Source organism: Electrona antarctica (assembly GCF_951216825.1).
Source record: "Electrona antarctica genome assembly, chromosome: 15".
In the NCBI taxonomy this organism is placed as follows: Eukaryota; Metazoa; Chordata; class Actinopteri; order Myctophiformes; family Myctophidae; genus Electrona; species Electrona antarctica.
Window position 1 is genome coordinate 30,785,860 of NC_136796.1, and position 11,697 is coordinate 30,797,556.

At 43.3% G+C, this 11,697-nt stretch overlaps 2 protein-coding genes across 2 annotated transcripts in view; one reads left to right on the forward strand and one right to left on the reverse strand.

The window, feature by feature from the left end:
• Window positions 1-11,697, reverse strand: part of col9a2 (procollagen, type IX, alpha 2) — a 219,825-nt gene that overhangs the window by 100,066 nt on the left and 108,062 nt on the right. The window lies entirely within an intron of this gene.
• The window catches only part of angpt2b (angiopoietin 2b), a gene marked incomplete at both ends in the record, with an annotated part of 37,752 nt that overhangs the window by 16,682 nt on the left and 9,373 nt on the right, over window positions 1-11,697 (forward strand). Inside the window, 3 exons of the mRNA XM_079522056.1 lie at window positions 4,374-4,475; window positions 7,988-8,154; window positions 11,585-11,694. Coding sequence (XP_079378182.1) covers window positions 4,374-4,475; window positions 7,988-8,154; window positions 11,585-11,694 — 379 coding nt within the window. The remainder of the gene's footprint in view (window positions 1-4,373; window positions 4,476-7,987; window positions 8,155-11,584; window positions 11,695-11,697) is intronic.

The window sequence follows — 11,697 nt, forward strand, 5'->3', positions numbered from 1 at the left end:
AATACACTTCCATCGATGCATGCCGCATGCGTCTTCTACTATACCCACAATCATCTATGCCATGCGATTCCTTTGTGGCTGACAAACTGGGTGGTAGCATTCAAGTGGGGCAGCTTTAAATTGCCCTGCTTTCTCTGCAGCATGCGGTTTTGCACATCTAATATATTTATGCGGGATGCAGATTTGCCCACATAGTGGCCATGCATCCGTGATCAAAAGAGAAACATGCATATAATTTCCACGAGTGAAATTAACTGGAAAACAGCATTTGTCCGTAGCCTATATACAGTAGCTAGTCCAGTAGCTATCCATATGTATGTGTATTGATCTAGGAATCTATTTACAAATAGTAAAGTACAAACTAATGAAAAAAAGTCCAAGTGCTCTGCTACTGCTTGTCAATGTATTTATGTGCGCGTGCACGCACGCACGCACGCACGCACGCACGCACGCACGCGCGCACACAATAATGGTCTGGTTGACTGGGTTCTCGCATTGCACTCGAATAGAATTGGCCCCAAAATGAAATTATGTGAGGATTTGGAATATTAAATATGGTTCTGGTCAAAATCACACTTTTGGGAAACGATCTTCAAGAGACTCTTATTTTTTTATATATATATTCAGTGTCTGTTGCATTCAAGAAACACTGACATTGAGAGAATGTGCCAGAAAATAATCATAGCATAACAAAATTTGTCTCAATGTTCTGAGGGGGAATAAAACAAACATTGAGCCATGTTGACCTAGAAGTCCTATTCTGGGAAGTGGCTGGAAAAATACATCTTTTCCAGCACAACACAGTTGAGATATACTGTAGAAAAATAGAGGTCCCTTTTAGGAGGTATCCAAAAACATAAGAAAAAAAAACACCAATACCTATAGCTAATACCTGTCAGCTATGAGGCATCGTCTCTGCTGCTGCGGAGCCTCAAGCCAGGATGTGAGTTAGACCAGGGGTTCTCAACCCGTGGGTCGCGACCCCTCGGGGGGGTCGCTAAATTATTTTAGGGGGTCCCCAAATTATTTAAAAAAAAAAAAAGATTTATTTTTTTTATTTTTTTCCCACGATTTTTCAAAAATAGCAGACCTACAAGCTCGTAGCGCGCCACTCGGTGGCGCGCTATGAGCTTGTAGATCTGCTATTTTTAAATAGCTAAATTATAACAATGCTTAAAACACCAAAAGGGGTTCCCGCCCAAAATGGTTTAAGGTCTAACTGTTAGACAGTGAGGATGAGAAGGGGTGGATGATTTGAAAGCCGGTCAGAATATCCAGGGTTGTATTTGCTGGGGAGGACGGCATGACTCTGCTTTTGATATCCGGTCATGCATTTATATCAGAGGTGGAGCTTCGTTTTTCGTTCCTTGCTTCTGGTCAGATAAAACAGTCTATATTTCCCCCCCAAATGAAATGCTTTGATATTTATGTTTGATAATTCAAAGAGTAAACAATGTTTGCACAACCATTTTCAATCATCAAGGGAGTAAAGTATAGTATAAAATGTACATGAGGTGCATGGTTAGAAGAAATGGCATGAGGCAGATGAGAGACTATACTTGCATAACCTATTTATGTACCGCTATATGGATATGCAGAATTATGCACCACAATATCATCACTATATAGGAATTTAATTAAAAGTTTATGTTAACCACATTAAAGAACGACCTCACCACTTTTCAACCTATATTCATATAATTGGTCCTCACTAATGAAATAATAATAAATAAATAAAATAACCAGGAACTTTCTACTCGGTCTGTGTCTCATAGGAGGGCTGAGGGCAGATCAGAAACCCGTCTTCCAGTGACATCATCGTAAGGCAGATATTTAAAAAATCAGACCCGTCTGAAGTGAGTGGTACTGCACTGGACTGCACAAGCCCTCCTCCCTGGCCTGTGTGTGTCTGTGTCTGTGTGTGTGTGTGTTAGGCTGTGCAACAGTGACACTTGGTGGTGAACAAACGCTATAATGCTATTTTCGTGCTCGGACGCAGTTTCTATATTAGCTTGGATTCCCCATCGATGAGGTCACTGGAAGAAGGGGTTTCTGAACTGCCCACAGCCATCCTATGAGACACAGACAAAAAATTTGATATTTTATCATGAACAATAGTGTGGACCAATTATCTCCTTGAATACTGTAGGTTGCGGTGGCTCAAAAGTGCCAGACAAATCTGAGCGAGCAGCAGAAAAGGCTAGCGGATGTTACTTCAGTTTGAACCGGACGTAAAAGTCGTCCATTTCACAGCACAGCTTCGGTTGTTATTTTTCTGTCTGATCATAGTTTTTGTCATATCTAAGTCAAGTTAAAGGAGCATTCAGTGATTTGGAAAACCACCCAGTCTGCCCCGGTAACAAAATGTGCACATGCACGCTCTACAGTGGGGGGAAGTGCAACAGGCCAACAGTATGTGCACCAAGGCCCGCCCCCACTCGATCATGATTGGAGGAAGGCCCCACTCATCCTGATTGGATGAAGGTTTTGCCACCCGCCACCAAAACTTAAACTAGGGTTTTTTTTACCCCAGGGGCTCACTGGGGACAGGGAGGAACTCCCTATATTGTCAGCACACTCTATAGTAGGGAGGATTATCCAGAAAAAAATAAGTGATATTTGAATTAAGTCAAATCACTGAATATACCTTTAAGCTTTAATCAAGCCCCGAATATCATATTTTGAGTGCATTATGAGCACATTCTGTTAGCATAGTCTGCATGCACGTGCATGTGAAAGGACCATTACGAATACGAAAGCTAACAACAATGCTAAAATCAACGGAATATATTTTTTTAAACTCCAGATAAAGGCAAATTAATCAAATCTCGTTCTCTCGGACATGGCTATCTGTAATAATAATAATAATAATGCATTTTATTTATAAGCCACTTTACATTCTCATGAACATAGGTTGAAAATTGGTGAAGTCGTCCTTATTTCGGCAAATTTGTCCAGATATCTTCTGAAAAAAGTATAGGGTTAAAACAATGTCGCCCCTCTGTTTTCACCCCCCCCTCCCCCCAAATCGACCTCTGAGCATTTCGACAAATGATCATGCAAATGCCTTCTTTGTGGTCGGCCTTATGTAGTTTCAATTCGACAGCGAAGTGCATAAATGAATAAAATGGAGTGTTTTGCAATAACCGCTTTAGAATAGGGACTGTTGCTCACCAAAGCTGATTGATTTGAGCTGCCCGCACTGCATGGGAAGAATTGAAAAACACCAATAAAAACTAACTCTGTGGCCAGAAGTGTTCAGACTGCACAGTGTTTCCATGATCATAGGGGCTCACAGTAAAACGCCATCTAATCTTACCAACCACTGGAACCAGTCATTCATCCACTGTGGAGTTAAGGGTTACATGTGAATCCTGAGAGACTGAGCTGTTAAAAAAAGCTGTTCCCCTAACGAGTATATATTTCAATTCCTGTCACGAGATGAGTGGGTGTAATTCATTACACTGTTTGTCCTTGCAACGATGTCTACATTTGGCAAATGCACGGTCAAGTAAGAACAAAAACACTGCCTGTAACTCAAGACTGCAGATGTCTCCATCTCCCTCCCAGCACTGTGTTCTGACATGTTCCTTTTCCCACCCCACCTGGGTCATATCATCGTTTTCCCACCCCACCTGGGTCATATCATCGTTTTCCCACCCCACCTGGGTCATATCATCGTTTTCCCACCCCACCTGGGTCATATCATCGTTTTCTTACTCGCAAGTGTGTTATTAGTACAAGTTCTATATTCCAAATGTAGTTGAGTTAAAAGCCCAAAAGTATTGGTATCAAAATATACTTAAAGTAATACTCATTGTGCAGAATGTCTCGTTTCTTAACTTTTAAAATTGTATAAACATCTTTTGAAAATTGCTCTACAAGCTATGGTTTGTAGAGTGTTGTGAGCTATCTACAGGCTTGCAAAGTGACACGTTGTGAGCTAGAAGTATACAGAAATGGTTATATCCCTAAGTAACTAGTAACTCAAGTTTTCAAATAATTATAGTGGCATAAAAAAAAACTTTGAGATGTAGTGGAGTAGAATTACAGTATAATGATTTAAAATTGGGAATACTCCAGTAAAGTAAAAAATAAATAAAAATGGTGCGTCTCTGGGCCTTTTGACTCACACAACACGGTGGTGTGTGCACTTCTCCTCTGGGTTATTCTCTCACACTTCCCCAAAAGGTGTGTGAATTAGTAAGACATTGACCCTTATTGTCAATGTGGGTCCATTTTACACCCTCATAATGAAATTAACCCTTAGGATTTTACTGACGATGCGGTTTCAGTTACAAACTCAATTCACGGGATTGTGAATTGAGTTTGTAAGTGCAGCACAATTAATAATAATTGTACGTCATATGCAGGTGTTCTGCGATATGAAGACCAGAGGCGGAGGCTGGACAGTGCTGCAGCATCGCAGAAATGGCTCGGTGGACTTCCATCGTGGCTGGAGGGACTACAAGATGGTAGGTTGGACTGAACGCGCCGAGCATCACTAGTGAACACCACGACCTCAGGAGGTTGGGATGTGTGTGTGCGTGTGCATGTGCGTGTGTGTGTGTGTGTGCGCGCGTGCTACAAGTCAGTGCTTCTCAAAGTGGGGGCCGGGAAAGAACCCCAGGGGGTCCATGAGTGGGTTCCAGGGGGTCCCGACTCCCCAGGCCAAATGAGTTCATCGGCTATTTGAAATTAAACGACACAACGTGTCGCGATGGGATGAGTTGTGAACTGCATGATGGTTCCTAGCAAATACACATACAGTACATTTGGGGGTCCTTGACCTGAAGGAACGATACTGCTGTGTACTTAAATGACGCTGGGCAGGAGGTTTCAATCTCTGTCCACGGGGTGGTTTGGCACGGAGAGGCGTGGGATCGTGGCCAGCCCCCTGATCCCAGGTGACCTGTGGCTGTTTCATTTGGACCGCCGGTTTGTTCTCTGCTACCCCCCGTGTTATTGCACCTGCTGCCTCTCGATAGCCTACTCCCACACGCCCATACAGCCTGCATGTCCATAAACACACGCACACAGACGCACGCGCACGCACGCATGCACGTGCGCGCACACACACACACTCTTCAATCACTCACATAACACTTTCTTTTAATCCGTCATTAAATTCTGCTCAGGAAAATGGGTCGATGAGGTTGCGAAATGGTTCCAAGGACTATAGCCGTGGGCAATGAGCACTGCCTGGACATAATACGGTTTGGCCACAGGAGACTAGAAATTGGTGCCAATGTTGTACAAATATGTTCTCACCTTCCTGTTGTTCTGGTCTTCATTATAGATAAAGCTTTTTTATTTTTTTAAATAACATCACACTATGCCCTCATTAAAATCATAATCCCTGTGTAGAAACATTGCCACACGCTGGGCTGGGTCGTTAACCGTTTTGACCCTGGCGTCCACATTTTCATTAAAAAACGTTTTTTAATGAAAGTTGTACCACAATCTGTCGATATTTTCTGCATTTCAAACTTCTTCACAATTCTTCAGGAGCCAGTTGCACCACCTCACACCAAGTTCAAACTTAGCCTATAGTTATAGCTTAAATGGCTTGACTTAAAAGCCATTTAAACAAAAACTAGGCAAGTTTGAACTTAGTGTGATGGGGTCTCTAGATCTAAAAGCTGACAATGCGTCGCAGTGTGACAGTGTGTGAGCTTATGTTGCAGTAAAAAAAGTTACTGTAAAAAGAAAGTGTGACAGGGAGAGAGAGACTAGCTAAGGGAGAGACCAAAAGAAAAAGAGAGCTCCCCCCCCCCCCCTCAAAAGTCTCTCAAGATCAATATTGTCACAAGAGAATGATAAATATTTGGCCCCTGCTGGAGCGTGGGAGTGTGGGGGCCCCTGTAGATGGCAGATAAAGTGTGTACTGATGTGCTTCACTGACCCCGACCACACTTTATATTCTCCTAATCTTTGTTCATTGTTTATCATGTCTTCCACCCACTGGTGTCCTATAGTGATGAATGCTGCAAAAAGAAAAGGAAAAGAGAAAAACATGTTTTCATATATTTGCTTTCACTTTAAGAGCAATAACAAACATGGTCCCTGTACATTGCTGAGTGAAAAAGAAAAGGCCAGAGAGAATCTACCCATCTGTTTGAACAAAATGGCATCAACAATATCTTCTGAATGCATGCTTTCAATTATTCACATCATTTTGATTAGGAATAATCAGCCACTATAGGGCCCACATGTTTATTGATATCGTTTGGGAGGGCCCAGATGCAATCAGGTCCTTAATTGGCGCAAAGACAAGAATGTCGCAGCTCGACGCTACTGTAACTTCAGATTCCTGCAGATGTATTGGTGTCGAGACAGTATATTCTTTATTAATTAGATGCAATATGCATCCATGTGCTCCAGAAACATATTGTGCTGCTCGCACTGAATTATCCTACAATCTGAGAACGACCAGATTGTATCTTCCTCACTTGCTGATTTGGCGGTGACCTTCAATTTTTTTTTTAACACATTCCCTCCCGTTACCATAGGCGTTAACGTGAGGCCAGTGCCAGAGAAATGCGCGACATAAGCAAAGAAGAAGAGCCCTCATCCGGCGGACCCGGAAGTGATTGCCCTCCATTGTCGCGCCAGGCTCGCTCACGGCCATGATCTGCCTCTCGAACTATTAATATGCATAGCGCAACCTCAAATTAATGTTTTATTAAGCTCTAAACATGGTCCTTTATCTCAATCTGAGCCCTAAAATGCTTTAGATCACGTGCGTGCGCATGCACGTGCACAAGGAGATTTTGGATATTCGATGACTACCCACGATGGGAGCCACCGGAGGCTAACGATGGATGCTAAAAACGGTAAATAAAATACTATTAATTCTGGATTAAATGACATTAAACAAACCCGAGACTTCTCGTGTTGGCAAAGGAGGTTGCAAGCACGAATCCCGAGAAATTGCGGGATTGGCATAGATTCGGTTAAATTATTGATATGACAAGCAGCCAAGATATCCCTCAGTTCTTTCATAATATTCATCTGCTTTCATGCGGCATGTCCCCTTGTGCCTGGCATGTGTCACTTTGTTCTTCATACAGGACGTTTTAGACCTAGAAAACTAACTTAGTTTGTGACTTCCCCATCTCCTTGAATAGAAATCAAATCTAATGTGATTGTCATTCTCCCCTCGGGTGCATTATTCATTCCTACTATGATCTCTGTCTGTCAAAGTAATCACACCCTGTGCACACTCTCTCCACCTTTGTGAGATCACTTTCAATATTACTCTGCCGTCCACCTGTTAATATAGTTTAACCTTCCCTTTGGACTAAAACATTATCATATTATATCCCTTTGACATTATTCTTTTCACACGCATTTTATTATGTTTAACTTTACCACAAAGCCTATTTTAAAAGAGGGAAACCATTGAATTACACCTTTGAAATACAGTACTATAATAGTATTATTATTAGCATGTCCTTGGACAGATCAGTCTGTGCTTATTATATCTTGCCTAGTCTACAATGAGTGAAAATGAATTCTTGCCGTGTTATATGCAACCGCAGTTCATGTAAAAAAAAAAAAAGGTTTGGGCACATAGAGTTCTGATTTTTCAACTTAACCCATTTTGACCTGAGATCAGATTCTAAAAATGTCTTCTACATCCTGACAGTTTTCTGAAAAAGCTATGTTTCTATGTCGTTCTTCGATTTTTCAAAAATAGCAGACCTACAAGCTCGTAGCGCGCCACTCGGTGGCGCGCTATGAGCTTGTAGATCTGCTATTTTTCAATAGCTAAAGCATAACATAATGCTAACACCAAAAGGGGTTCCCGCCCCAAAATGGGTTAAAAAAAAGAGTGTGGACATACTGCACAGTGCGTGACTACTTTTTTTGAGAAGGATTCCTAGTTAATTCCAAATGAGCTTGGCAGACCCCTGCTAAAACGCTTTAGCCCTTTCCTACTTTATTCCCATTTGTTTCTATACTCTGTTTACCTATTTAAAAGGGCTTCGGAGACCCCTCTGGGGAGCACTGGCTGGGAAACGATATTATCCACACGCTGACCAGCTCCCAGGATTACAGTCTGCACGTTCAGCTCAAGGATGGAGAAGACAATGAAGCCTACTCGCACTACGACCACTTCCACGTAGACGCAGAGGACAAGAACTACAGGTAACATATCAGCAGGCATCCATGCTTCCGGTTAACCCATTCTACATACAGTATGCATGCCTTCTAAATCCTAACCGTTTTGTGAAAAAAATGTATGCTCAAACCATTTCATGGCAGGGACGAAGGACCCCCAAAATTATATCTATTTGACGCTGACCATCCCAGCTCAGTGGCCTTGTGGTTAGAGTGTCCGCCCTGTGACTGGGAGGTCGGGGTTCAATCCCCGGCCGGGTCATACCAAAGACTCTAAAAAAATGGGACCCAGTGCCTCCCTGCTTGACACTCAGCATCAAGGGTTGGATTGGGGGTAAGTCCCTGCGACATACTAGCGTCATGTCCAGGGGGTGTACTTGTACATCAAGCTGCCTCACGCTACAGAAACAGGAGATAGGCTCCTGCCCTATGGGCCTCATGGCTCGGCAAGGCTACTTACTATCCCCCCATCTCAAAATATGTTGTTCCAGGGACCACCAGAAGCAAATATTTGAGTAAAAAATCCCATTGATGGCCAAAGTATAAAATAATAATAAAATTGCAGATGCTTTCCCAGATTGAATGGGTTAATGCATATATACAGTATGTGGTTAAAGCTGAAAGAGAATGTTAATACTATATAACACATCTCTGAAGTGACCTGAAGTGGTCTCTCTACTCTTCCATTGTAAGTACTGCCTGAAGCAAGACTGTCTGAATATCTCTACGTGCAGGTTTGAATCCCGGGTATACAACGTACTGACTGTATGCATATATGCACATCTGGTCAACAGTATAGTGTATTAAATAATGCTTCATTGTTTCAAGTCTCTAACTTCCTGTTGCAGTGTGTGTGCACTAGGCTATAAAGCTTTCACAGCTTTCCCACATTTTCCTAAAGCATTTTAAAACCTGCATTCCAAATTAAAATTAAACCCTTTCACATGTCAGAATACTGTCTAGAAACATTTTGAAGAGGCATTCCTTCAGTCAAGACATTTTCATGGAAGTCCTTGAGAGACATAATTGCAATGAATGAATCTCCGATTTCCCTTTGGGCATAAAACTCTAAGTTCCATGACAAATTAAAAAGCATTATCTGCACTTAAAACCCCCTTCTATCCTTTCTTATCGGCGCACACAAAAGTAAAGTACCCGCTAGGCTTATTGTTAAGGATGTCACTCAAACTCATGAGCTCAGCGGAGGGCAGGCTGCCACTTTTTCAATCCGTCACCAGGGCTACCTCTGCCCCTGCAAATCCCCGAGGGTAGCCCCGTCCACTGGTGGATAACATGAGCAGTTGGCAGTGCCTGGCCGTGCCAGGAAACTGACAACTCAAGCAAAAAAAACCTCTACAGTAACTTTGCGATTGCTAACAAGATTAGGTGTGCAAGCTGAAGCCATGGCCTTCAAAAAATAGTACAAACATACTGCAGGATGGTTTAAATCAGTGGTTCTCAAACATCTCTATGTCAAGAACCACCAAATTGATATGTATTTGGCTGCAGAACCCCATTTACAAACACGTGCCGCAGACGGCAGATTTGTTTTTAAAAAAAAGGTCTAAATGATTGTAAATCTAAACAAAAAATAGCCTAAGTACAAAATAGGATTAGTGGTTAAGAGGTTTAACTGTTCCAATTATTGCAGGGGACCCCCTGGAACCCATTCCAGGACCCCTGGCGGTCCCCAGACTCCACTTTGAGAACCAGTGGTTAGATTGCATTTGGATGTGCTGAAATGCTATTGTTTTCCACTCATGATGTTTCATGCAATAACATTATGTTATGAAACAACATAGTATCTGATTGCTCTTGTTCAATAAGATCCAAGCAATGTAAAACTGCACTTTAGCTTCCCTAGATCCCTGCAGGATATGCAGTGTGGGTAGCAGCGCACCTGAATGGGTGTCATCAACCCCTGTAGCCAACAACTGGTGCTGGTGTGTTGTCATAACTATTTGAGTATGTGCTTTATTGTGCTAGTTTTATTAGAATGCTGGCCTGGTCTTTATCGTTCCGTTTGGGGTTTCCTGGACAGATGCCTACAGTATGGTGTTAAACGACTATCAAGTCACAGTATAACACCTTCTTCAGCTGCTGCCGACGTACTCACAACGCCGCAACCGGGTGGTCTTCAGACTGTTTCAAGACCAAATATGAGGCCCCCATATCACCCCCCCCTCCCTCTCTTGGCAATTACGCCAGCAACAACAACTCTCCTCATCCTGTCGTCCCTTCACAATAAAGTGTCTCCCCAATGCCACACATTTTACCCAGGTTATTAACAGGAAATAGGTGTAACTTAACAGCGTGGAAGAGAGCAAGGCATGAGCGAGTGAGCGAGAGAGAGGGGCCTCGGTGCAAGGGTGGGGGGGCCCGAGGGCCCGAGGCCCCCTAGAGGGTAGAGACCTCCTAGAGGCTGGAGGCCCGTTTCAATTGAAACTGATGAAACATAAGGCCTCCTATGTGTCCTGTCCTCTGTCCCATCTTTGGTAAAACCTACTTGAGTTTGCGCTCTTCTCCCCCTTCCCCCTCTGTGGCACACCCGTTATACGTGATGCTCAGCCAATCACGGCGCAGTCTTTGTACCAGCAACTTCTAAATGTTGACCATGCAGGGTCATCTTGGGTGAGGCTACTTAATGGCAGGTGAGAAGAGGTGGCGAATGATTCCATGTGTGTCGGAGATGGGAGTTGGGGTCAGCTGTGACAAGAGTACGTGGGGAATTCAGATATTAGCATAATGATAGCATTGTAAGAAAATGGGGGGAAATAATAATAAAATAACTTCTCGGCCAACAATCTACATAACCAAACAGTTATACATAGTTAAGACCACTCCTAGGATAAAGGCTTCCAACAAAGACATCATCCTTGCCCTACTCCTAAATGCATTAGTTGAGCTAACCAATGTGATTCCTGTCCTGTCAACCAGACTGCCCTTTGCTGTGAGGCCCTGCTCTCCCCAAACTCACTTGAAGGATTGGTGATCCCTCACACGCTCGTCAGCGGACAAGCATGCCCTGGGCAAGCAAGAGGTCACATAACTCGGGGCAGAGTCCAACATTAACTAGACCAGTTGACAGGAGAGCAGAGGACAGGCAGGCAGGCAGGGTTGACCTTCTCGTCCGCTGCACTTCAAACCAACACCGAGGCACACATGCTCCAGGGTTAGGCAAATAAAAGAATGCTTTAAAAAAAAAAAAGGGTTGCTTATAAGAATGTAACCCAGTTGAACCAGCTGATGCATCTGTGTTATAAATACAACGGTATGGCCGTTTACATCGTGAGTTGATATGATCTGTAGGCTGCAACAAATCTCGACTTTGAAGTCTGCTTGGTTTTAATTAGGAGAAGACGAGGAACGCTTGTGAGGTGTTTTACTGGAGGATAGAGAGGCCAATGTTCAACACTTTTTGCTGAATTGCTCCCTTTTTTCCCCCTTGCTAATCCAGCCTTCATGCTGATGGCTTCAGTGGGACAGCTGGCCGCACCAGTAGCCTCACCCATACTGGCACCCAGTTCAGCACCAAGGACAGAGACAACGACCGCTGCACCTGCAAGTGTG